The 27,484-nt window shown below is 47.1% G+C and overlaps 1 protein-coding gene across 1 annotated transcript; it reads left to right on the forward strand.

The window, feature by feature from the left end:
• Positions 1–1,001: 1,001 nt before the first annotated feature.
• On the forward strand, positions 1,002–27,144 carry gpc4 (glypican 4; the record flags this gene model as incomplete). Its single annotated transcript, XM_079229095.1, has 9 exons — positions 1,002–1,158; positions 19,760–19,918; positions 24,274–24,671; positions 24,982–25,147; positions 25,943–26,073; positions 26,171–26,317; positions 26,404–26,528; positions 26,641–26,813; positions 26,918–27,144. The coding sequence occupies 9 exons, from the start codon at positions 1,002–1,004 to the stop codon at positions 27,142–27,144; spliced, it is 1,683 nt and encodes a 560-aa protein (XP_079085221.1).
• Between the last annotated feature and the right edge of the window lie 340 nt (positions 27,145–27,484).

Raw genomic sequence — 27,484 nt, forward strand, 5'->3', positions numbered from 1 at the left:
CGTAAATGAACGTCATGAACGCATGAATATAACACATTTCCATGACTTTTCCAAAACTTTTGGGAACTTTCTTTTGTTTGAAGAACTTTTCCAGGCCTGGAAATAACCATTTTAAAATACAATGGCTTTTCCATGTTTTCCATGACCGCAAGAACCCTGTGTGTAGGTAGAAGTAGCTCCTTTTCCCATAGACTTCCATACTGATGGCTACTTAAAACATAAAAAATAAATAATGTGTGGCACTTCTGCATTGGCTTGCATTGCCCGGGCAACTTCTGAAAAGCCAACGCAGAAGTGCCACAAATGTTTATTTATTTATTTTCCACCGGTGTAGTTCGTGCAGAGGGATCCGGGGTCGGCTCCACCCCTGGTGTTCCCGGTTTCCAGGTCTTTTGTCCCCGGAACTTGCGCTCGCTCCTGGGTGTCCACTAGGGGTTTTCTCTCGCTCGCATCTGGATCCCAGTCCGACCAGCACGCAGACCAGTGTCCTGTCCTGCGGAAAGCCACGGCCTCAAGTTTTTGGGGAAAAGAGAGCGAGAAAAGAAAAGGAAGCCGAAAAAGAAGCAACTTTCCCCCCCGTGTCCTCGCCTCTGCGTGGTTTTAACTGTCGTCGAAGCCGTGAAGTGCAGTTAAAGAAAAAAACTTCCCCCATGTTTTAAAACTAACTTCTTTTTATTTTTTCGTGTTTTTTTTGGGGTCCTCGCGTGAGTCTGGAACTCGACATTTACGTGCTTTTAAACGGACAACGGTTGAGCAGCGTTTTACGGTTATTTTCGGTGTGTGTGAGTGTTTTTTCCTGCCTCAAAAGAAGTTTCAGAAGTGGCCTCAAGAGTGAATGAAGTGTCTGTTGAGCTGAAAGAAGGCAGCGCGCGCGGCTCCATGAGGAAACTCGGCGTGGGAGTCGCTGAAACTTTGTCCTAGCTCCACACACACCTGAGCGGTTTTACACACATCTATTTTACTTTTTTTTCTTCTGTGCTGGTACCCTCGTCTGGTTCGCCATGAAGACGCTGTCGGTGCTGTGTGTAGTCTGCACGCTGGTCGTGTTGTCCGGGTCGATGACTGCGGAGCAAAAGTTGAAAAACTGCAACGACGTGCGCGCGGCGTACAGCTCCAAAGGCTTCAACGTCAACGATGTTCCCAACAAAGGAGTCAACGGTAGGACGGCTTTTGTTGTTTTTATATACATATATTATTATGTTTTAGCTTTTAGGCCTGCCTATAACCTCAACTACTGTAGTCCTGAACAGTGGTTGCCAAAGCGGGGGCCGGGGACCCCCCGCGGGTCGTGGAGAAGTCCCCCGGTGGTCCTTAGGCTAATGAGAACTTTTTTTTAAGCTAGCAACGTTAGCATAATGTGGGCTCAGGGTAAAGGTCAGGGAAATGCATTCACTGTTGCATTGCCATTGTTATCAGCTTATAAATACAGAGGAGACAGTTTGCTGTTCAATGTCATAACTCTTTTTTTTTTTTTTTAAGAAGTGTTTTCCAGATGTGTTTTTTTTTCTTATAGACCAAATCTTCTTAAAATGTAATAAAGTGCAGTAGTGTGTAACATGAGAAAGTGTAGAACCGTTAAACTGTCACTTGTGTACATGGACATGTTGCGCTTCTGTCAAAGTCTATATGGAAACATGGGTATTCATGCAGGCATTGGGCCTCATCTCTTCTTTTTTTTCATGTGTTAAAACTTGCAGTACATTGTGAAGTTGTGTGTGGGGGAGAAGCTGTGAAACATTTGTGGGATGCATTCTTTGGGCTGAAAAGCTCTTCACCACTCCAGCGTGTAAATATAGCCCTCATTTAGGAAATACTTGAAGGTAATTCATAACAATAAAGAGGTATAATCAACACACGGGCTGTGCTCCCCGCTGAAAGAAGCCAGGCCTGTGTTTATTTCCAGGCTTCCTTAGCGGAGACTCCTATGGTTGGGAAGTGCCGGCAGCCTGCAGTGATTCAGTAAACAAGTCCTGTGCTTTTTTTTTTTTTAGCAAGGAGTTTGGACCCCCCTCTATCTGTCACTCTGTCTCTCTCTCTCTGGGTTAGTAGATTTTGTGGTTTTCACATATTCTGTGTAGGCACATGTTGTACTCCTCCATCTGCCTCTAGTCTGGTTTGCAGGACAGGATATTATGCACCAATGATGACCTCTCGGTAATAAAAAGGAGCTGCTGTGTTGCTATAACCAGACGGAGGTGAGAAGGCAAATCAATTTAGCTAATCACGAGTTAAACCCAAGTGATGGAAACTTACGTAGAGGGGGGGGCGTCTTTCACAGTGAAGGCCTGAAGGGGAGCCGAGGGAAGGGGGTTGGGTTGAAATTCCACTGTGCCCTGCATACTTTAAATCCCTCCCTTCTCTCATTTCCCTTTTCATTTATACGGTGGGTAAAATGAATATGCGCGCATATATTCAAACCCTTGAATTCAGTCCGGTTTGGTCGCCAGTTTGGCTTCATCTTGTTGTCCTTGTTTAAAATTACAGAAGTAGTTCATCCACGCTGTCATGTTTTCCACCTTTTACATTTTTAGTTTATCTCAGTGAACTTAATAATTAGCTTTTCACTTTTTCTCCTCAGACTTTCCCATCTTCTATTTGTCAGCTTTTGGCAATTTGTTCACAGCGCTACTCCATCTTGACAAGGGTGACCGATTTGTATGTGTTTTATTGTGCCAGTGCCCTTTATTAGTTTACTTTGCATAGTAAGAGGATGTTCACACTGTCTTTTTTGGCTGTTGACAACGGCTTATTAGAATTTAAGTCGGACGTAACTGTCAAAGGAGCTCAAGACTTATTTTCCCCCCTGCATTTCACACAAGTCTATAGGACCTTTTGTTTTCCGTCTGTATGTCTTTGTGATGCTAAATGTCATTGAGAGTAGCCCAACATGTCTGCATTGGTGGGACTTAATTGTCTTGCATCTCTGGGTTTTGAAAGACGGATCTGAATGAAGGCAGTTTTATTGTGCAGGTTTGTGTGCGACACACACACACACACACACACGTGCCTTTTTCCTTTTACAATAGATTCCTGGTGTATGTCTGGGCCTTAAGCAGGGCCGACCTCAATGAGCAGGTCTTTGTCATTGGGAGAGACTGAGATAATTGATCCATAGAAAGCAACATGGTCTACTGTCATTAAAGAGAGCTGAGGGTCACCAGAAAGTCGAAAATGCACATACAGAAGCCTCTCAAGATGTTTCACTTTGTCGGGGAGGAATGGCTCCAGATGTGCAGTCTGATTGAACTTCAGTCGTGTTTGCCAGAGCATCACTTCTGCACTTTGTAATGGGTCAAACTCCAAACATGGATTCCCCTCGTATCATAACACAGTCTGTGTTTAAATTTAACTGGGAGTGAGGTTGCAGAACATTCAATTCCTGCAGGTTATTTTTTTTTTTTGCTTCAGCAGTTAATAATCGAAGATCGGAAAAGTCTGTTTCACTTCTAACATCTGCAGAAGTTGAAATACTGAATATGTGATGCAGTGAAATACGGTTGTTCCACATGAGGCTCGTGGTTGTGATATGAACATTTCCACCAAAAATAATGGGCCTATTTGACGTGAACCAGAACTGTGCAGATTTCTGCTGCCGAGAAGACATACTTTGAAAATTGCACAGTATCTTTGCCAGTTGTCACAGAGGAACTTTTTGACGTGTTTACCTCCTTTTGATGCGCACACCATAAATCAGACCGATGGAATACGAGTCTCATTGAAGGCATAGGGTTCAAGACCCGCCTGCCACAACCACAGACATCTTGTGTTATTGTTGGCAGCGCGGAGATCAGAATGTTTGTTACCATTCACATTACCGAAGGGCCCGGCTAAAGCCAGACTTGAGATTCAATAAAGATTTTGAAGGCAGTAAAAACTAAAATGGAAACCCTGATTGCTTTGGCATCGACTAAATTGAGTAATGCAGAGCAACGACAGGCCCAGTTGGCGAATTCCTCGACGATCCCATGGTATCAATCTTTTACCACTCACGTGGAAGCAGTTCAAGACCTCATTCCCCGAGTTTCTTGTCTGCTGCATGATGATTTGTTTGGGGCATGTGGTTGAATACCTCACCTAAATGGGTAATGAATGAAGCTCGCCGTACTAGTGATGACACATAAATAATGTCGGCAATCATACGGAATGTAAACTGTATTATTTTACGCTCTGAAGTTATTTGCTAATAGCAGCTTGTGATTATTTTCTCTAACAGTTATATTTGATACTGTGATAAATGCTTAAAGGTGTCGAGACCAGCTCACGCCGAATACAGAGCCGTTAACACTGATCAGATCGGTGTCTGCCATGTCGAGGGCGACTCTTTTTTTATTCTTCTTTCTTCAAGCAAAATGTGTTTTGGTTTACTCTGGAAGTCGGGCCTGATGTCATGCTTCAGGTATGGAACAATGGTGGGGATCAAAGAAGAGGGTCGGTTTACCCGCCCGCGCGATGAGCGTCCCCCCGACTCGTAATCAGTTCAGCGCACTATGACTGAAACTCAAAGCGTGCATGACCTCAGTGCGTCGGCCTCTCGGAAAGCTCGAAGCGTACCGCGGCCCTCGCGTTGCTCCCTCCGCTCCTCCGCCGGCGGCTGTGCGCCTGGCATCGTAACGTTTCTTAGGGAAATAACAGGTTGTGTTATTGCAGCGACATTCGGCAGATAAGAGCGGGGAACTGGGCCGCGCTCAGTCTGCAGGGGCTTTTATAGCTCAAAGACCAATATTTGAGTGGCTCTGCTCCGTTCAACTGTGGCCTGGTATTTTAACGCCTGTAATAATTAACTAATAAACTACCAGCCAAGTGTCTAACTCGGCTCTCAAGGTCAATCCCATAAAACACCAACTGCCTTCTTTGTTTTATGTGAAACACTTTGCAAGTCTTATCATTAAGGATCACTCCGGCGCTGCGCTTAGTGATTAGGTTTAATTTCCTCTCATTTAAAAAATTGGTTCTAGAAAATTACAGAATAACTGTCTCTGCAATAGTTGTTGTTTTTCCCATATGGGAAATAAAAACACGCAAAGCCGCTTAGAGGAACCCAATTGTACAGTTTTATAATTAGTGCATTGTGTTTGTAATTGTTTACGCTATCGGTTTTAAACACTCGGCCTCCCTCCTGTTATTGCATTCTGCGAGGTCAAGAGTCCAAAAAACCCGTCTGTTTGTTAGCTGCACTACAAAGCAGCCACCAACATGCAGACAGAAGGTCGTTTATGTGGTCGCTGATATTGGATGACGCTTTAACAGTCAAGTAAAGTGATGTGTTCTTGGTGAACCACAGTGATACTGAGGGCCTGTGTGCAATCACATCTAGTCAAGATGTCGAAATCCGTCTCTAAACGGGCGATAAGAAAGAGGCATTTTATGTGGCCAAAGAAGTATAAGAATGCGTTCAATGTGTGAAGTCATTTAAGAAGTTGACAAAAATAGTTTCATGTTTTTTAAAGACTCTACAAACGTCGTAACACAACTCTTTTTGACTTGAATATCCCAAAATCTGTAGAGCACTTCGTTTCTTCTTTCTCAATTAGCACATAAAAGATATTTCGAGCCCTAACTCGTTTCTTGTCAGATGCAGCGGGATCAAAAAGATTCAGGTGTGTCATTGAAGAAACCGTCTTGGTTCCACCCACAGGCGTGGTCGCAACCAACGGTGGATTTCCACTTGCTTCATGACGGTAATAAGGAAATACTGTCGTTGCAGCCGCACAGCACATCAGATGAGATGTCGTTTCAAACCGTTACAGGAGTCAAATAAGGTCATGACAATTACTGCGTGGTTCATTTGAGTCCAAATGTAGTTTGTCTTAGCACAACTTTCTTTTTGTTTGACTAAGCTGCACAAACATTATCAATGATTGATTCAAGGAGAAAATTAAGTGTGTGTGGAGGGGGAGGAGGGTTTGAGATAATAATAAAAAAACACCCTGTATTAAAGCCAAAGCATGCCCAGTAATCACTGATAACATTCCTGAGCGAAGGCATAGACTGTTATATCTTCTGGTTTTCAAACCGCTGAAGCGCTTCCTCTCACTCGCCATGTATGCCTTTTTTTTTCCCGAGAACAGGTGTAAAAATGCAAGTTTTTCTGTAGTTTCACATGGAAATATTATTAGTGAGATCTAAAATGACAAATCACATTCAGCTCAGCCTTCATTGCTGACTTCCGCTTTGGTTTCGCCTGCATCGGGTTTACAAGAGAACGCAATGGCTCCAGGGCCGCGGTGCACTAAATAAATATATATATATATATATATATATATATATTTTTTTTTGTATTATTCTGATTGATGTTGCCACATTTCTAGTGTTCCAGGAAACCGGAAGGCTGGTCGACATCGTGAGCCCCTAGTGGTGTCCTTGGAGATCCCTTAAAAGCGGTGATAATGTGATGGTTCCTGTTGCTCACGGGACAGCCCTTCCCTAGCTGTTTGGCGAGCCTTCGGGATAATTGAGTTTAGGTATCATGAGGTTGAGGTCTTGTGCACCCGGGGGGGAGCCTGGCTGTGACTTGCAGCGTCCAGAGGAGGGAGGGAGGGAGGGAGGGCAGGCCGCTACACGTGCCTGCCAGCTCTGCGGTATCTCACCGCTCTTATCAACTTCCTGCGATCGCGGTGCAGCAGCTCTGAGATCAGGGTCTCTCTCTCTCTCTCTCTCTCTCTCTCTCTCTCTCTCTCTCTCTCTCTCTCTCTCTCTCTCTCTCTCTCTCTGTGTCCCGTTCTGCTCTCCCTAACGAATCAACCTTATCACAGCGTTCCTTTGAGAGGAAAAACTATTTCAAGAATGGTACTAAAACACCCTTGTTTGGTTGATTTCATTTTCATGGATGATTTTGTCACCCTCCACCCGTTCTGGTGCTCTTCTGTAACATGTAGGAATGTGGAATTCCCCCCCCCCCCAAAATTCATTTAGTATGCTCCAAGTGTAGCGTTTATTCAATAGCGGTGTGTGCGTGTGTCGACTGAGAGTCTGTAATTCCATCTCTCTGCATCCTTTTGCTTTGCCCCCACCCCTATAATGGCCAAGTGAGCGACAGATCAGTGGGGGGTGGATGCTGTGTGTGGGAACAATTGAGCACCCCCTTTTTTTTTTTTTTAAGGATGGCCTGCCCACCCCCCCTCTCACCACATTCCACACCGGACCACCAAGACCCGCACATTGCAGCCCCAGAGCTGGGAACACACGGCAACAAAGAGAGCGCCGGAGAGACAGACCGAGGAGGGAGGAGGGAGGAAGGAGGAGGGAGGAGGGAAGAGGGAGGAGAGGTTTGACTGACAGGAAAGAGTTTTGTACCGGAGCAAGTTTCACTGAGTATCTGGGAGAAACGGTGGGCCGGGCGGGAGCCAGAGACTCTGTGTATGTGACACAGGCTTGGGGAATCTGGGGAAAGTAACTAGAAGCGTGCATGCGCTGTGACTCCCCGTCGGCCAGTCACACAGGCATGTACATGCAGCTATGAGCACTCGGGTCTGACACAATACATGGTTTTAACCCAAGGGCCCCACGGTACATTTTTTTGGGCTCGGGTGGCCGCAGTTAAACTCGACACAATATAATTTGAAGTATCTCTGCTTGTCCCTGCCTGACGCAAGCTGTGAGAAATCCTGATCTGGCTTTTGTGGTTTTCCCCACTTTGAGCGCAGGGTAGCGACCCCCCGAACCGCCTTGTTACCGCGTCCCGACTGACATATCGGTTCATTTTCTGTTCCCCGCACTCGCTCTTCAGCAGCTCCTCCGGGAGGTTTAGTTTCATGCCGATCTTTCCTTTCCTCGTCATCCCTCGGTGATTTCTTCTCTTTTTCGCCATCGACGGTGGTTTGCTGCTATTTTGCTCCCGTGCTCCTTCAAACCCATCTACCCTCTTCTGTCTAGTGTCTGCTTTTTACATTTGTGGTTTTCTCTGGCTTCCAGATGATGCACATGCCAAAACTAGTGAACACACCGCTTTGTTATCAGTTGTAAATGTTTAAAAGCATTTGACTTTACACGGTGTTTGATGAGGTGCTGTTAGTATATCGGTGAGTTTATCACAGATACTGTTCCCTCTCCATCGTTCAGCTCCTCTGGCTGCTAAGGTCCTTTTTGTGCAGTCGATGCTTGGTAGTGTACTTTTATTTATTTTGTTCCTCTGATATTCGATGCCGCCGTGCGTCTCCTTTTGTGTTGAACACCTCGGTGCTGGTGTCACTCAGCCAGCTGTGAGGAGTGTGGCGAAAGGGCCACGGGCTCTGATCCCAAACTGCAGGGGTGGAGCGTGAACCCCCACTCCACCCCACCCTTTTGCCCGACACGCTGACGGCTCCGCTCGCTCCCCGAAGCCGTCTCACCGCGTAGCTGCCGGTGTGAGGGAGCGTGGTCGCGATGTAGGTGTAACTCTCAACCAAGTTTTATTGATTTCCCAACGAAGCCACAGCAGGATGGATGTCCGCGTTGATGGTCGTGATCATCGTTAGGATTTGTGCGACTCGCCAGAGGCCCGTGTGGTTGGGGAGAGCGGTGAGGGAGCGAAGCCAGGGACTTGCCTGGGTGTTTGGGCTGCAACCCCAGAGCTGGGTGCTGGCCAGGCGAGCTGTAATCCCTGCTAATTACTCCCAAGGCCGACATCAAGATCCCACTGACGAGGAAGTCACTCACACTTAGCTCATTTCTCCAAACTGCAGCAAGCTTAATAGGTTTCCTAATATTTGCCTAATCCCCTTGTGTGCTGCTCGCTCTCATTTATTTTCATATGAATTGTATTGTTAGAGCAAACCTCTCCCACCCCCCTTTTTTTTTTCCCCCCCTCGTCAAACTTTAAAAAAGTAATTTTCTCCGTTTAAAGAAAAAACAAGCAACAGGCAGATCTTTGGCGGCTTCACATAGCTCTGTGAATGTGACTGAGGAGTCGATGATACGCGTTAGAAGCAGCTCATAAGCGAGTGAGGGGGAAAAGGAAACCACACATGAAAGGATCAAATAGTTTGTTAAACAAGAGCTCCAAAAGCAGCAAATTCGGTTAGCGTGTTTTGAGAGCAGTTATTTCTTTTTCTTCTTGCTTTTGAGAGTCATCTCGCCAATGTTGTACATCGTCGGAGTGGAAAGCGTCTTTGATTTATCGACACATTCAGCGCACATCGTCGGGACCGGACTGAGCCGTCCATGACGGGGGCCCATTAGACCATTGTGCCGTTTAGGTTTAGGCTTTCGGGGCCCTTTGACAGACTGCGATGAGTGGTTCTCTTCCCACCGCCTTCGCTGGTGTCCAGTTTCGTAAGGCCCAACAGGTATATCAGAATCTTTGTTGCCCTTTTGTAGCTTTGAGCTTCCAGAAACCTGATCTTGTACCTGACCTCATTCTGCCTGGGGGGCCCCCGTCCTGCCTCAACATCTGGTGGACTTCAGCTGCTTTTGGATGTCTGTTATAAACATTGTCAGGACAGAGCTCCCTGTCCTTAGGAGGGGTTCGCCGGCTTTTTTACTGGCAGCGATGAAATGTATTGTTTGTGTGTCATGTCCTTTTTTTTTTTAAAGGCTTGCATATGTTTCAGCAAAGTAGGATTTCTTAAATTCTTCTTTTATGTGGAGTTGAAGGGTGGGGCGTCGTGATTAGTTTTTTTAAACTTGCAGGCCCATCGAGACCATTTTTAAGTCTAGCTGGCGCACTGTTCTGCAGCACATCTTAGAGAGGACTTATTCGTACGCCCAACAGTAGTCCGCTTCTCTGACGGCACCACAGTGTTTGCTCAGGGTCCCATGGTAAAGCACTTGGCCTTAAGCAAAATGTGTTTTTCCTTTTTCTCCTGCTTTTAAAGTGTGTTTTTAATTTCTATGCCATGAGTCAGTGGAAAAGATGGAGGTGCTGGTGTAGAGGGACAAGTCAGGAAGGTCTTTTGTGTCTCTCTACCTCTTTTTTATTCCCCCCCTTCTCCTCCTGACAATCACGCTGTGCTGTAACTTGTCCTCTCCGTTTGTCTGCAAAACCTCCGCCTGCCTCTGCAAACCTCCAACACAACGCAGTCTCGCTCTCTTTCACTCACTCACATTTCCTCGCACAGATGCACACAGACCAGGTAAAAGGTGGCATCTGTAGTAAAAGCATCAAACACTGGAACTCTGCGGCTCATCAAAAGGAACATAACCTTAAACACAGACGTGGAAGATTAGACCAGCTGTTAACGTGAATCATTGCTCCCTCTGATGGGTGCTGTTTAGAAAAGATTCCCAGCTGAGTGATGGTAGGAAGGAAAGTTTCTTTTCTCCTGTTTTTCCCTTTATGTATGGATCTATGGCCCATACAATATTTGACACAGCCGCTCATGTTTAACCACCTGGCTGACTGGGGAAGCCTGCGCAGGTCCGAATGCCTGGATGGCAGTCGAGCCAATCTCCAGTGGTTGCTGTGTTTACCGGAAGGAAGTCAAACAAGTTGATGATAGTTTGCGCAGAGCACGTTATGAAAGTGGCCCGAATTCAGTCACCTCCGGGAAAACGGGCCGCTTCTGTTTGAAGTACGAATTCCCCGATTCTATGTTAACATGAATCACGGCCTCCGGCTTTCTCGTAGTTGCAGACGGAGCCTGCTCAAGTGTTGAGTTTGACCTTTCATTTTTATGAGCCCATTTCTTCGCAGTGCTTTGTATTTCTTGACCTCTTGCAGACCTCTGTACTTGCTTAATGTCCACTTTAGCTTGTGGCAGTTTTGACTGAATTAGCCCCCTGTTCTGGCCTCCCCCTCATCTAATGTGTTGTTTTCTCACTCTTGAACTTTAATGGTTTCACTCAATATTCTCTCCAGAATAGTGTTGTGTCTTCATTTCGTTGGTGGTGAGCTGAAGCTTTTTTTTTTTTTGCCAACACATGAACCTTGCCCTTTCACAGAAGTGTTGCACGACTTGTAAACAAACCAGACGCACAAAGCAAAATATAGTTCTGCAGCTGAGGGTTATTAGGTGCACCTATACTTATAACGGTAATAAAATAATTACACAGCGGCCCAGTGGTCTAAACCAAGATGACAAACTCTTTGTCGCTCACATTGCAGCTACACTCTTTGTTACCTTTCACAATAAAAGCCCTGCGCCTATACCCTGCTTCACCCCTTACCAGAGGGAGCTTAAATTCAATATAGAGGAGGATTTCACCTTTTTTATACGTGAATGTGGAGAGATGTGACCACGTAAAGAACTGATCTAAATTATGAAATGCATCAAACAAATAAATCAATTAGTTTTCCTGATGGTATCGTGCCAGTACTGGTATCAAGATATGTCGGAAGGTGTAATATCCATCTTGCTATCAAGAGACTATGGCAATCATGTCATGCCACCTACACAAGAGGTCAGAGAGTCAAACACAGTCCCCCAGATTATTCTGTGACTGCGAGCGGTTTCATGTGTTTCTGTGCGGCAGGTGAATGTTTGAGCCCTGCCCCGGTGGTTGGAATTGTGTTCCTGACTTGTTAAATGTGCTCGGGGAAGTGCAGGAGCCAGTTGAAACCCTGACAAAGCAGTGACCTGGGAAGTGGTGTCGGCAGGGAGCTTTTGTGTGGGGAGACAAAGCCGGAGATGCAGGGCCGGGACGGGAGAGGGAAACAGACAGAGCGAGAGGCCGGGGCAATGTTGTGGAATCTCCCCAGGGGCTTCTGGGTAAATGTTCATGGATGACAGCGTTTTGGAATGTTCACAAATGTAGAGTTTTAATTGGCCAGAGGCCCAGACTGGTTTAGTAATCAGAAATGGACTCTGGTGGCGGAGGGCTCAGGTTTACAGATCACAGCGTGTGCTTTGCATGTGGGATTGTGCTCTTTCTTGGAAAACGATTCACGCCGAAATGCGGAGGATTTAGCGCAGATAAACATTTTAATGTGACACGTTCTCCCTCCGGAAGACAAATGGTCTATTTAGAGTTTCTCTGTGGCAGCGAAGTACGACTGCATTAAAAAGCAGTTGATCAGACGTGGAGCTTGTAAAGAGCTTCTCCTCGTGCCACGCAGCAGCAGACAAGCCTTTTCTCTACATTTTGGCAGTTTGGTGTTTTGACAGCTGTGTTGTGGAGGAGATTTTAATTCCTGATTTATTCACGGTAGCATCATTTTACTCAGTTATTATCCAAAGCCCTGTGGCTGGCTGGTAGCTGAGAACATTCACTCCAGAGAGTACTCCCCTAAACCAAAACTTCCTGCCTCATAAATGGATGGTGAGCATTGTTTTAAGCGGAGTAAATCTCTCATGTCGCAAGCAGCGCTGACGTTTCCCGAGCTCGCGGCTAACTGAGAGGCTTCCTCCCAGAAGTAGATCCTGCTATTTATGGATGTTACCGAGGGTCTATGCGATTGTTCTTTTCGCGTTAACCGCTCAACACTTGACTGTTTGATGCCGAGTCATGGGTTCGAATCAGCCTTGACGTCGTGACTCATCATGTGAGGAGGCACAGCTGCTTTCTGGTCAGCTGACGACACGCCGAGTGACACTCAAAGCTACAGGATGAATATTAACCGACAAGTGCGTTTTTATTGGTTATGATTTCGATCAGATTTAAAGTTTCTTGTCATTGGACACGGTCAAAAGATGTGTAGTGATGGTAAGAAGGGATGTAACTGAATACTATCTGTACACAGCAATCTGTGTTTTGTATACACAATGTATTAAGCCATTCACAGGCCTATCATACAATCAGCTGTTTGTCTTTATTTCATGGGACTCAGCTGCTCTTTATCTCTGTACTGTTGTACAAAACGTCAACATGGTGATTTATTGAACTACAAGGCTCTTGTTTTATGTGCCAGTGTGCGTGAGATGAGCACACCCCTCCTCATGAGGATACTATGTCGTTTTCAGTAAATAGAAAACGGCAACAACACGCACACACAAAAAGTTGGCTCCAAAATGCAACTGACCAATCTGGAAGAAAGAAATGTACAAGTACAGCATGTAACGCCGAATCCAAATAGCAGCACCAGAACAAACTGAGGCAGACACTTTTTTATTGAGGCCAACATGCAGATGTTCTGGTCGCAATTTTCAAACAATTCCTGTAAAAGATTTTACTACTTAGCTTAAAATGTTTAAAGCCGTCGCCCACTTCGGTTACATCCTTTACTGGCTATAGGCTGGTTATGAGAGCGACGTAATGTCTGAGTCATGGGTCAGCTGGAGCGCCATGCTAAAATGCTGTTGCCACTCCCTGCAAGGGGCCGCAGATTTACTGTGTGTGTGTGTGTGTGTGTGTGTTGCGTGTTGTGGAATACGCCGCAGACGTGGCACCTGGCATCTCCGGAGAGAGAGCTGGTTATCAGACCAAACACTGATTAATACCTCAGATGAGGAGAGTAGCATCCATTAGCCTGCCGATAAAGCGCTGCAACAGCTTCAACTACGCTGTCTGTTGTTTAAAGTTTCACTTCAGTTCTGCGTACACAGAGCAGCATTCAAGAGAAACGCTTAAGAGCAAAGAAATGGGATTGGCATCGCTGCCAACCATTTTGTTAAAATACTAGTCCATTTCAAAAGTCTCCTGCAAGCACATTCCAGGCTCTTCTGGACTGCTTTTAAAACATAAAAAAGTATTACTGGTTTGGCCTAAAGTGCTATAAACTTGTCATGACTCTATTTTTGTAAGAGGCTGACGTGTAGACACGGAGTAGGTGGAAGTATGGCCCTGCCCTGATTATCTCCATATGACCAGTCCAGTCTCTAATGATGGCTTCCGCTTACAGCATAATGTTGTTGAACCCTTTGCCCCGTTTTGCGGTTCATCCTGCCGTAGCTCAGAGTACACCCATGTACGCAGGATGTTGGCGCGTTAGATAAATGTAATGCCTAATACGACGTGTGTTATATCTATCCTGGCTTTTTTATGTGAGTCAGTGGTTTTGCTCTCCTTTACATGGTTTGGACAATCTCATTTCTCATTGTGAAATTCCACATAATGTAGTATAACTAATATTTAACTTTTGACTCCGCAGAGCATTTTTTTAAATTTCTACTTAACAGGACTGTTATGGTCATGGAAAACCTGGAAAAGGCATGGCATTTTAAAATGGTTATTTCCAGGCCTGGAAAAGTCCTTGGGGAAAAAAAAAAAAAATTCCAAAAATGTTCTACGAAAAGTAATGGACATGTGTTATATTCATGTGTTCATGACGTTCATTTACGACGAGTTTGAATTAATTAATGTTTTTAAAAGAAAGACGCTCAAAATATAAGCAGGCATCTATATAAATGTTTATTCTTTTGATCAAACTATTGTCCCTCATTCATTTGTCATTTAATATATATTGTATGCTTTGGGATACTACATTTTCAAATTTTTTCATGTATACACCGATATTTCACGAAATGTTTGGTCATGGAAATTTGGTTTAAAGTCATGGAAATCCATTGGTCAAAATGTGTATTAAGAATTGTGAAAATTGACCTCAGTTTGTCTGAAGAAAATAGCGAGAAACATCTGAAAGGGAAAGGCCATCAAGGCCCACTTTCCTCCCTCCTCCAGCTCCTGCTGGCACGATGCCCTTGAGCAAGAGTCTGCGGTTGTTGGGAGCAGCAGCCTGACGTGAATGTGTGGATGTTTGTAGCCTTCCCTCCTCCCCCTGCAGCACCTCCTCCAGGTTGTAAATAAGACTGAGCTCTCAGTCAGCTCGCCTAGTTAAAGGATTTCTTGTAATATGGGGGGAAATATCATATTATACCAGCACACTTTTCCGAACTGTAAACTGTGAAAGCTTTGTGTTAAAGAACAGGACACTGGTGGCTCAGATACGGCACGTTCCTCCCTTCATAGTTTGACTTTAGCACATTTTGTTTTTACTGCACTCGGCTGATCTCATGCGGGAGATTCCCCTCGCTGAACCCAGCCTCAATTATGCATCGAAAACATTTATTCCATCGTTGAATAGATGTTTAATTCCAAAAATGACACATCCGTCCCTCTGAACAAAATGCTGCCTTTTCCAAGGCCATTACTCAGTAAGCTGATAAAAGCAAAAACATTTTTGCGACGTTTGCTTTCAAATAACTTGATTTGATTCACTTGTGGAGGGCACCAAGTCAGAATGGTTTGACACAATGAATTGCTCGCTGAGAAACTAATTGGAAAAGCTTCTCCGAAATGGATGAATGGCATTTTTGAACGAGTCATGTGTAAAGGAATTCCTCTTTTTTAATATCCAGATAAAGCCCATAACTGTGGAGTCCTTCCAGATTAAAGAGGAAGGGAGTCAAAAAACAAAGTGGTGATTTGACAACATGCTGCAACAGGAAAGAATTTAAGAAGGGATTGACTTAGACAGCAATTGCTGGGATTTTGGAAATGAAATACGGCGCCTTTTAATCGCTCTTTTCAACTCAACATCTACAACTCTCAGTAGACATTGTGCTCGTAAGTAAAGCTTTACACCTTTAAAAAGCAGCATCACGGGCTCCTCGACTAGATGAGCTCATGTGATTGTGTTTGATAGGATGGGACGCAAAACAGAAAGTTATCCAACAAATGGCACCCGTCCCATAAACCCCCCTCCTCCCCGGGATAATTACACCCTAGACAGAGGTGAGAAGCAAGAGGAGAATGTTATGGCTGCAGGGCGCGCAAATTTACAACAGTCTGTGTGAGTAAGGCTCAGTAGACTGGCAGCGCTCTCCTTTACATGTTACAGCAGGGAACATAATACGACAAATCATAGTCCACCTCTGTGTTTCTAAATTTTGCGTTGCAGACGTCACAATGCTGAGTGTGTGTTTGAGGCTGACTTTTAAATGCCGGACATTTGGAGATCAATCGGACAGACTTGGAATATATTCACACGTTTTCTTTTTTTCCTTCCTTCTCTGTTTTTGAAATGAAATCGGCCCCAGTGTTCACCGTCTCCAATTACCTACATTCCGCCAGGATTGAGTTAGTGTGTGCATAGACTATGAGCAACGTACAGTTTATCACTTAATTATTTACAAATGTTGATGTCTGTGTGAAAGCTCGGAGGTTTGGGGTTGAGTCGCAGACCACCAGGCTCCAATTAGTGACAGACGTGGGCGACCGGTTCGTGACATGCGGTTCGATTCCCCCATGGCCTCCTCGGCTTCCCGAGCGGCTTTAGTGACGTCCCGAGTTCAGATGGGTACAGAAATACGACTTCAGATCTGCAGATCTCAACTTCAGATGTGAAGATTTTTTGACTTTTTCGGATCTTAATTGCTTGTATTCTCTTTTTTGTCTGCATGAGTGTTGGTGGTGTTATTCCTGGAGTGGTTGCTGTGTGTTGTGGTGTGCTGGCTGGCGGACAGGGTGGGGGGGGGGAGGGGGTCAGAGGACAGGACCTCTCTCAGAGGAGGGGCTGTTAACCCCTGACCCCGCTGGTTAAGCCTGCAGGGCGGTGGTGGTCGAGGCGGAGGTGTGTGTGTGTGTGTGTGTGTGTGGATCGGGGGTGGGGGGGCACCCTGAGGTCCGTCTAGTTCGGGGGCACATGATGGCAGGCAGAGGGGGCGGTGAGGTGTCTAATCTGGTTTTTGTCTGTGAGGCGTTTTCACTTCCCCCACCATCCTTCCTCTGAGAACAGCGTTTGAGAGGCAGGACAATGTCAGAGGGAAGTGACTTATTTTATGAGCCATTTAAAAAGGGGATGGTGGTCTCCCCACAAAGGGAAAGCAGGGAGGCTGATGAATGCCATGACACACAGTCGCATGTTTGTTTACAAGTTGCTGCTCTTGTTTTGACCACCATAAATGGCAGTACTCCTCTTCTGAGCGACGCTTGAACACTGCTCCGTCTCTGCGTCTTGTTGCATCCTAAAGTGCTCGGCAAGCTGGAGGGGTGAGAGCGCCCCCGCCTTTTTCTTAAGGAGCTCCGTACGGCAATGAGAGCCACACAAAGCCTCTTCATGCCAGCGATGGAGGATAAGTGACTGATTCGTCCGGGCTCCTTGTGAAATAGTGAGGCCTGTCACACACAGTCCGGCGTGACGCTGATTTTTATGGGATCGAACAGTTCCCGTTAACTGTTCGCTCCCTTGTGTTCCAGCAGGGCCGTTTCTTGTCTCCTGGCGGTTTGAGGAATTGGCTGCCAGAATGTTTTCACAAAGTATGCATTAGCTAAGAATCTTCACTTTTCAGAGACCTAATCCTTTGAGCTAACAATGTGACATTTGTGCAGACATTCCTGTGAAATATTGACCATCTCACTTTTATTTGTGTACTTTGGTAACTAGGGCTATTTTCCATGTGGATATAGCCCTTTGGATTGTGCGCCTGTGCTGTGGGCGAGCAGGGGGCCCCGCTGGAGGAGAGACTGGATGGCTGTTTCACCTAAAAGTCCAGTCTGTGTGCGCTGCTGCTGCTCCCTCCACCTCCAATCACGCCTGTACAAAGAGCCATGTGTTGAGCAGTGATGTGATGTGTGAATGTGTTTGGGTAGGGGCTGCCAACTGTGCCTGGGTATGTGCGAGTGTGTGTGTGTATATGCATATAGGAGGGTGAGGGGAGGGAGGGATGAGTTTTGGGGAGAGGACTGCGAGAGGAGGAGTGACTTGATTCTTATTTGGACTTGGTCCCAGACGGAGGGGTCCAGTTTATGGCGCCAGGGTGCATCCCTCCCTCTGGTGCCCGGTTTACATGATTGTACTGCAGTCACTTCTGACGCTGCCGTTGGATTATTCAACATTTAAGCTGCTATTTCAGACGAGTTATCATGTCAGTTTAACCGAGACGGTCTGTGTTGTTTGCGGCGTGATTCGCTTCATAGATCAGCCGGCACTCGTCAGGCTCTTGAAGCTCTTGGAAACTCGATCTAAACGTGTTTCTGTATCTATCTAAAGGTGTGTAAATAACAGAAGTCATCAAAGCAAAGTCCTGTTTCTATTACATGCACCAAAAGAATAAAAACAACCTCAAGATGTCAGAGAGGAACAAACCCACTTGGCTCAGATTGTTATGGTGACATGTAAAACACGGCAACCAGCAGTGAAGGTAACAGAAAAGACTGATGATCAAACCAGAGGAACTGCAGCCACCACAAAAAAAAACCTCCAGCAATAAAAAGTAATGGAATAGAGTTGGTTCACGGTTAACGCTCACAAAGCTGTAAGTGATAGAAGGCCGTGAGCTTTACCAAATCCCTTCACCAATAAAAAGAAAGATGACTCTTGTAGTTTGGATTCAAGGTACTTTCTGTCTTTTGTCGTCACTTAGAGAAAGTTGGGTTTTTGAATGGTGTCTAAACAAAACAGTTCACGGAAGAAAAATAAGGATGGGACAAATTTAAGGAGGAGCGGGAAGACATTCATGGTTATTGATAATGATTATAGGAGCTTCGTGAGCTTGAGTTCCCTGTGGCCTGAAACAAAATTTCAATGCTTCTCAGGGTTTCCCAAAACGGGAATGCACCCGACGCGTTTCGCTGCCCACACGATGTGGAGAGTCGGCCTGATCTCTTAAGGCTCAGTCAGTGTGGGATAAATAAATGCTACAAAAACATAACGGGCGATGGCGAAGCTCCGGTCCATGTGTGGCTCCAGTAGCAGCAACCTGCACACAGGCCTCGAGTCAGAGAGCACGAGCTGGTGGGGAAAACCAAAAGGGCCACTGGCTCCTGGATGCAGTGAAAGGATCCCTGTGTTCTCCCAAATTCCAACAGCCATGTTTAAGACAAAACATTATTGCAGCTGCGACTTTGCATTCGTCCTCCTCCGAACCCTCCTTCTTTAATTGGATGTTAAACTCACTTTTGACAAAGTTGGCAGTTGCTGTTTTATCAAGGACTGTATTTAGACATGTATTAGTGGAGGAAAAGCTCGTAGTGGGTTGTGTTGAGTTTATTTGGCTCGGTCCGAGAAGGCAGATGTGTTTGAGAACGTTTAAACAGTTACAAGTTCTCTGTCTACACTGGCATTTCTGGAACATTTGTCCGACTACACTGAAGAAAAACACTTCACATCTCTGCTCGTTGGCACGCGAGGGACACTTAAGCCGCTCCAGCAGGTGGCTCTCTGCTGTTTTCAAAGTGTTTGTTTACAAAGTAAGCATAGAAATAAAGAGAGATGGCATCATACATTCCTCTATGGATCACGACATCTGAGGTCACATGGAAATAAAAAAAGAAGTGCTTAATGACACAACAGACTCCTAAAACAGTTTCCAAAAATGCAGCTCTACGCAGATGCAAAGCCAAAAAAAAGAGAGAAGAAAATCCTTTACGAAAACATTTACCTGCATCAATGTTCCCGTGACCGGAGTCGGCCTTCTTACCAGCAAAGTGGGCGAAGAGCTAATCCTCTCCTCTTAAAAGTCTGTGTTTCAGAAGGACACGGCACTCAGAGAAAGCTACAGCGCTGAACTATCAATCAGGACGGGGAAGTGCCAGGATAAGAGCGAGGCTCCATAAAGTGGCCAGCTAAAGGCTGCTCTGGGCTGAGTGTTGCAATTAATCCACTTAAGTGCAGTTAAGGGGGTTTTCACAGCCAAGGTGCATTTGATTTGGTGAGGGGTGAAGTTGTTACTCTGTAGCGGAAAGGTTTCATCGGACAAAAGCAAGGAATGGTGTTAATGATCGATACGCTTGTGTTTCAAACGAGTAAAATATCCTCTAAGGCCGGCTCAGTTAATTGATAACCTCACACACGTTAACAAAAGCCACTCTGCAGTCGTTAAGATTCTGAATTGGTCTTAAAGTATGCCAATGAAATGGAATCACCTTTTTTAGAGGCGCACTGTTCAAAACTGTTTTCTTTGCAACGTAACCAATCGGCTTTATTCTACATTGAAGTGACCTGTGTCGTTCTCCTCGTCTCTTGCAGGAGCCCCGTTGAAAGTGTGTCCGCAGGGTTTCTCCTGCTGCACGCTGGAGATGGAGGAGAAGCTGAGCCAGCAGAGCCACACGGAGATCAAAGCTCCCGTTTCCAGGCTTAGCACCAACCTACAAACCACCTTCAGACAGAGGCACGACCACTTTGACAGTAAGCAAACACACACACACACACACGCACGCCAGCCGCTTTTCAGACTCGAGTGTGCCGGCGCTCTGCAGCAGCACTTGCGTTTTTGACGGACGCTCCCACCTGCCAGTGCACGGCCCCGGGCGGAGACAGTCAGTCTGTGTCCGTCGGCCCGTCCACCTGTCTCTCAGCGTCTCATCCTCCACCCCCACGCTGCCCACTTCCCTCGCTCCAGAGAGACGTGCACGCTTCCAGACGGACCACACACATCTTCAGATTTAGTCTTGTCTGTACTTCCTGTGTGTGCGTGCGTGAGCCTGTAAATATTGGGATCGGGTTTCTCTCTCTGAGGGTGGGAGCTCATGGGAACATGCAACAGTGCTGAGTCACCCAGGGAGCGGGACGGCTTCGGCTCCCCTCAGCCAACCGAGCGTGTCACCGGCGCTGGAGGACGAGTTTAAAGTTTGGAGTTTAAAGTGTCTGAATACATTGGCATGTTGCCTGTGATGTGCGTGGTTTGATGCGTCTGTTTGTCTGTTTGTTTGCACACATGCATGCCTGCGCACATGCGAGTCAGAGACCTTCAGATCTTACGTGTCCGTGAAACGGGGCGAGGGATCGTCGGTAACGAGGAGAGTGTGTATTGCAGCCAGATGTGAACAGGAATGTGACGTGTCGGAATGCAGTGGCTGCTCGAGCCGTCGCGCCTCTCTTTCCCTCCTCTCTTTCTGCCCCTTTGTCCCCATCAAACCTCCTCTCTTTTTACTACTCAGGCCCTCCTTTCTCTTTTACATCACACGCGATATCTCTCTGTTCATGTTGATCCCTTTAACGTTTCTGAGAGCTGAAAACGTTCCTCTCCCTACAGTAGCGCTTTCATGCTTTTTCCATTTTCTCCTGAGAACGTAGCGGTATGTGTCGCAATAGGACAAAAAAAAAAAAAAAGAGAAAAAGTAGAACGATTTCCAGGTTGAATAAGTACACCAGCATCTCTTGTAGCTGCTTTGCATTTGGTCTTTTGGGGCTGCGAGCGGTGACGTTTTTATTGTCTGCACATTTAATAATGGATGTGTTCCTGCTGAGAAAGATGGCGAGACTAAAAAGGAGCTCTTTGATACTGGAAACGCTGTTGTCTTGACAGTTTGTCTTTTTACATAACTATAAAAAAAACAGCTGTTATCCTTGGTTCACCCCAGGTGTGTAGCACAAACGTCACATCAGACTAATCGCGCAAAAGTCGAACAGAGTTAGACGAAGCCTGAATAGCTTGTGGGGTCAACTATCTGACCGAGAGAGCGCAGTCCTGCCTGCTGTCTCTGAACTGTTAGATGTGGGATCTCTTTACAAAAGCCTGCTGTGCTCTCTTCCACCCGGGACATCAGACCGTCCCTCACTGGATACGGTGACGGGCTCGGGTTGCCGTGCCATTATTTTCTGTTATCGCGTCAAGACAACCTGAAGGAGGCACTTCCGGCCGGTGAAACTGGCACAGGAAGTGCCCTTTTTTGGGCCATCCCGTCGATGACGCCGGCCGTTTGCGGTTGTGCGTAAACACAGCTGCGGCCGTACACGGAGACGGACGCAACAACCACTCGCACAACTAACAAACTCAGGAAGTAGTGTATGTGATTAGGCAGGCTCTCTTCATGCGCCTGGAGCTCGGAGTCACGGCCAATTAAGACCAGGGCCGGGAATAGTTCTTCCCTCGCTGTGTGTTTGTCCTGGCCTCAGCCTGTCTGTCCCACTGCACTGACCCCGTCCAGCAGAGCAAGCCTATGTCTGGGATTTAAGCGCTTGGATTAAGGCCCCTTCGCTCCAGACACACACACAAGAGACATCCATCCGAAAGCTCTGCAGTCCAACAGCAGGAGGGACAGAATCCCATCCCATAAGAAAAGGGAGAAGCGCAGGGACTAATTGGCACAAATAGGATGCAATTACTGTCTGAGCTGGGGTTGGGAGGAGCAGAGTTTATAGGGACGGGGGAGGGGAGGGGGGGTGGCTCTCCTTGGAGGAGGAAGTGGGAGGGAGGAGTGGGCGGAGAATCGGTCAGCTCCTCTGTTCCCATGATGGATCGGGCCCACAGATCATCGCGTATAATTTAGGGCCTTCTCTGCAACATGTGGAAATGATGACAGGGAGAGGGGAGAAAGACGAGCGCTCACGGAGGCAGGAGTCGTCCTTCTTCCTTACATTTCGCTACAGCGTTCTCTCTCTCTCTCTCTCCCGTGTAACCTTTCACCCAGATTCCCGCAGACCATTGGCGGAGCGACCCGGCAACATTTTTAATGGAAAAATCATGAGGGAGTGAGTGTTCGGCTCCCCGGCCTGTTGGCAGACGGCTGTGTGTCATAAACTGTTTTTAATGACAATGCAAGATGCCTGTGTAATGCTGCTCATACTTCAGACCCCCAGCTTGGGCCAAAGAGCCCCCCACCCGCTCCCCCGCTACCACCACACACACACACTTTTCTTTTTCTTTTAACCAGTGGGTTTGTCCAAACTCATTACAGGGCTTATCTGTTTAGCATATAGGCATTACCGCTCTAATAAACTGTAGAAAGGAAATAGAGAAGTTTGGGTTTGTCCTCCTGCTTCGTGCTTCTCTCCCTCCTCCCCCCCCCCCCCCCCCATCCTCCCCCTCCCCCTCTTCCTCCTCCTCCTCACCTCCTCCGTCTCCTTTCACTGACTTTAAACTTGTGGCTACTATGACATTCCAGGGGTGGGGGTGGACCTTTTGTTTTAATCTCTGTCAATGGAGCGTGGAACTTGGTGCCCTCTCCCCTAGCTTTGTGTGTGTGTGTGTGTGTGTCCGTGTGTGTGTGTGTTGGGGGGGCAATGATGGCGGGGAGGTAAATGGAGGGGCTGCAGTGTTTCCGGTATCCTTGGCGACACAGTGGGGATTTGGAGTTAAAAAAGCCCTCAATTTAACCCTCGCCCCTCCCCTACCTCATTTTTTCTTTTTAGTGTGTCAGGCTGAAGTGGAAGTGACAGCGCTACTCTATATATATGTGTGTGTGTGTGTGTGTGTGTGTGTGTGTGTGTGTGTGTGTGTGTGTGTGTGTGTGTGTGTGTGTCCTGGTGGCAGGCAGCGTTTAGTGACTCCCTCTGTGAGAGCATGGGAACTTTACATTTCAAAGCCAAGCAGAGGGCACCCAGAGAATCTGCTGCAGGACAGAGGTTTTGAGAGGGAGAGAGATGAGTGAAAGGGGGCGAGCGAGTGTATGCTTGCATGCACGCAAGACTGAAGGTGAAGCATTTTTCAGAGACTCAGGAATTCTCATTTTGTTCAGATTAAGAAAGTTGGGGGGGTTGAGGAGGGGGTGTCCGTGGGAGAGGGGGTCTGGATTATTGGGGGTGGGGGTGATGGACATTCCTCAGGATGAAGTAGGTCATTGTTCCCTGTCTCTAGTGAAGAGAGCTCTCTGAAGGAACTGATGAAGTGAAAGCGGCGGAGGGAGGGAGATGCAGGGCTACATGGGGGGGTACAGGTCCATATATGGGAGGGGAGGAGGGGGGAGGGGGTCGCATTATTCAGTAATCCTATTGAAAATGCCTCTGAAGGACAGTCCAGGACAAGCCGGGAGAAAGGAAAGCGAATGGAATGTGACAACAGAAAAATGCCATTGATGGTGGTCAGTTTGAAGCGGCTTGATGTGGAGAGACGTCGCCGCTGAATGGCAAGTCTGCCGCTCCGCTCCCAGACCCGGGGCTCGCTTGTTCAGCCTGACGGAGATGCTCCACCTTTCACCCCTCCTGCTGCACTCCTCTCAGCGCCTCACTCCCAAACCACAAAACATTCTTTTGCCTTTTCATCCGAGGTTTTATGCTCAAACGGTTGAGATGCGATGAGAACGTCAGGACGTGGGCACACAGGTGATGAGCGTCGTCCTGATTTCTAATGGTGACGGCAGCGTCAGGAAGTGGGTGGTGGGCTGGAATACAGTCTTGTGGCGGCGGTATTGTGCTTTTGAACTGTTGACAACGTCAATAATGTAGTTATTTACATGCACTGTGGTCATGCTGGAATCTGTCTATTGCAATAACTTGAGGAAAACGTCACAATGTTGCCGTGCGGCGCTTTTTGTTTTGCAATCGGGAACCCACAAAGCAGTGTGTGAATTTCCTGTGCCCAAACCAGCCAATTCATCAGCAGAAGTTATTATATTAATGATCGATAAAACCTCAGCCTCTGTACATGTCCCAAGCAATATGTTACCCATTATACAAATTCAATTTTCTTTTGTGGCGTCTTTTAAAATCCGACCTATAAACGGGCATGAAATGTTAACAATGTGAAATTGTTTGTTCGGCTCTCTGGCAGCCTCGGCATTTACTCATCGCACTAATCCGCCTCCTCTTTCTTCCCCCAACAGACTTTTTCCGTGAGCTTTTGAAAAATGCAGAGGTCTCGCTGCACAACATGTTCGTGCGAACGTACGGGATGATGTACGTGCAGAACGCGGAGCTGTTCAAGAACTTCTTCGAGTCCCTGACGCGGTACTACGTGTCCGGCAGCGCCGCCGTCAACCTGGACTCCATGCTGTCGGACTTCTGGGCCGACCTCCTGGAGAGGATGTTTCGGCTGGTCAACGTGCAGTACGAGTTCAGCGAGGCCTACATGGAGTGCGTCAGCCGGCACACGGAGCAGCTGCAGCCTTTCGGCGACGTGCCGCGCAAGCTCCACATCCAGCTGACGCGGGCATTTGTCGCCGCGCGCACCTTCGTACGCGGCCTGACACTCATGCCACAGGTGGTCAATAAAGTTTCCACGGTACGTGGAGCGATCATAACGAACAGAGACGGCTTCCAGGAAGCTGTCCGTCCCTCCCTTCTGTGTTCCTGACTTCATATCTTTCTTGTACAAACTGGCTGCGGTTGCATCGCAGTGTCTCTGATAACATAAGCCACGTTGACTCTTCTGGGAAGGCATGTTTTTCCACTGCAGCGAGTGATTTATTAGGGATAAGTTTATACTGCTTTCTGGAGTTGAAGTATAACTTCATGCAGTCTAAGTACATGTCTGTGTGGATGAGTGTCCTGCTAGGCTGAAATGATAACAGTCTGCCTCCTGCCTTCTCCAGGTCACTGCCTCTCCCAGCTGCGTGCGAGCGGCCATGAAGATGTTGTACTGTCCCTACTGCTCGGGCCAAGTGGCGCTGAAACCCTGCCAGAATTACTGTCTGAACGTGCTGCGGGGGTGTCTGGCCAACCAGGCCGACTTGGACATCGAATGGAACAACTTCCTCGGTAAGCGACCGTCGTGCGATCAAAGACAGCTTCTGCAGCCGACTGAGAGAGCACCCTGTGTTTGATTTGAAAGTATATTCATTAAACTCCCTGCTTCTATGTTCTATTCAAACTCGCATTTCACCCCCATTAAAAGTTGGATCTAATCTACCTCTGCCTTATCTAAGCATGCACCCCTTTTGAAACCATGAAACCAGTGTGACATGATGGGATTGGGGTAATTAGATGAAATATATACATATGCCTCCAGTGTATTTTGTGGGTTCATTGCACTCGAGCAAGAACCAATTTAACAAAGGAGCACAGTGTTTATTGGAGAGTAAAAAAGAAAGAAGAATCTTGTACAAACGCGTCCCTCATTCTTTAGCATCTTGTATAAGTCCAGGGAGAGGGGTAGTGCAAGCTGTACATGTTGTGACCCACAGCATGAATGCAGCTCCTGTGTTGTGTAAACACAGCGCCAGATCCGTTTCATTACATACAGGGCGCCCACCGTTCCCCTCGTTTTATTTATTCGACGCGACTCACATGACCAAAGATGTTTCCTGGTTTCTATACCGCCGTTAAATGCGTCCGTCCCTGACTGCTGACAGCGCTCCCGTCAGTGGAGGCGTCCGGTTTCTGCCGCCTCCTCGCCGTGCAGCAGCTTTTCTCTGCCATGAGCTTCGTCTCCTGCTCTTAGGCATGTGCTTCCCCCTAGTGGCCGCTTCTTTGTAACATCAAGCTTTAAAAATTCTCAATGATTCCATTTCTTCTTCTCTTATTCATTTGATGTTCTTATCGTCTGGTTTTCAGATGCCATGCTGAGTCTAGCGGATCGGCTCGAAGGTCCTTTTAATTTTGAGTCCGTCATGGATCCCATCGACGTGAAGATTTCCGAGGCCATTATGAACATGCAGGAGAACAGCATGCAAGTGTCGCAGAAAGTCAGTATAATTTCACAGTATTTTAAATACTAATAAAGGCAAGAAATGAAGAGCTCCGTTCCATTAAGTTCACTCGATACTCGTTTATTTCTGACAGGTTTTCCAAGGATGTGGGCAGCCCAAACCAAGCGTGGCCTTCCGTTCCAAACGCAACATCAAAGATACCGGCTTCAACGGGCGCTTCCGCCCTTACAGCCCCGACGCTCGACCCACGACCGCTGCTGGGACGAGTTTAGACCGACTGGTAAGGACGAGGAGAAACCCAGAGCACAACTACACTTCTGCTTTGAAATCTTTGAGTCTGACTTTCTTTTCTTTTCTTCAATGCAGACAAACGATGTGAAGAAGAAGCTGAAACATGCAAAAAAGTTCTGGTCCACGTTGCCAGAAACCGTTTGTGCAGGTGAGAGGATCGCACCTGGGGACGACTGCTGGAACGGAACGGCAAAAAGCAGGTAAGATACTCACACACACACACACACACACACAATCTACATCTCACTGCCTTTTAAAGTATCGCAAAAATAATCCAACATCTCTGCTAATATTAATTCCCACTCTACGTAGGTACGAGTCAGTTGTCATTGGCAACGGCCTGGCCAATCAGGTGTCAAACCCTGACGTGGAAGTGGACATAACGAAGCCAGACATCGTGATCCGCAGTCAGATCGCAGCTTTGAAGGAAATGACGAGCAGGCTCAAAGCGGCACACAGCGGCAAAGACCCCTTCACCGACGACAGTGAGAACGGTGAGGACGGTTTATGCTCTTCACGACTTTCTTTCTGACATAATATCCAAGTTGAACACACCTGACCCTCGTGTCTTCTTCTTCTTCTTCTCTAGATGAGGACAGCAGCGGCGGGGAGGAGAGCGGTAGCGGCTGCGACTCGCCGTCCTGCGACACGGACCGGGACATCTACTTCTCCACTCCCCCGAACCCCGGCAAACCCGCCGACGATCAAAAGGTGAAGGGCCGAGGTCCGTCGGCCGGTGGCGCCGCTACAAAGGGAAGCATGGCGCTGGCGCTCTGCGGGCTGATCCTGGCCCTGCTCGCCGCCCACTTGAGATAAAACTGGCTGGGCAAGAAGAGGAAGAGAACGACCGGGAATGACGGAGCGAAGGAGAAAACTGTCAGAGACTTTAAAAAGACTGCCTTCAGGACCTTGGACTGTCCGCCATTTGGGGAGGGGGGGTGGGCGGGGGAGGGAGGGAGAAGACTTTTCTTAATATTACAATAACTTCACTTTTAATTATTTGTATGTTTTTAAGGACATCCGTGTACAGCAATACAATTTCCTTGCCAAGAAATTCACCTGTCCCCCAGATAAACCTTTACTCCTTATGGCTCTTTTGGAGCTCCGCTATGGTTCTGCTTGCAGCAATACAAACGTCGTACAATTGTCTTATTTT

The sequence above is a fragment of the Taurulus bubalis genome, assembly GCF_910589615.1.
Source record: "Taurulus bubalis genome assembly, chromosome: 13".
Lineage (NCBI taxonomy): Eukaryota > Metazoa > Chordata > Actinopteri > Perciformes > Cottidae > Taurulus > Taurulus bubalis.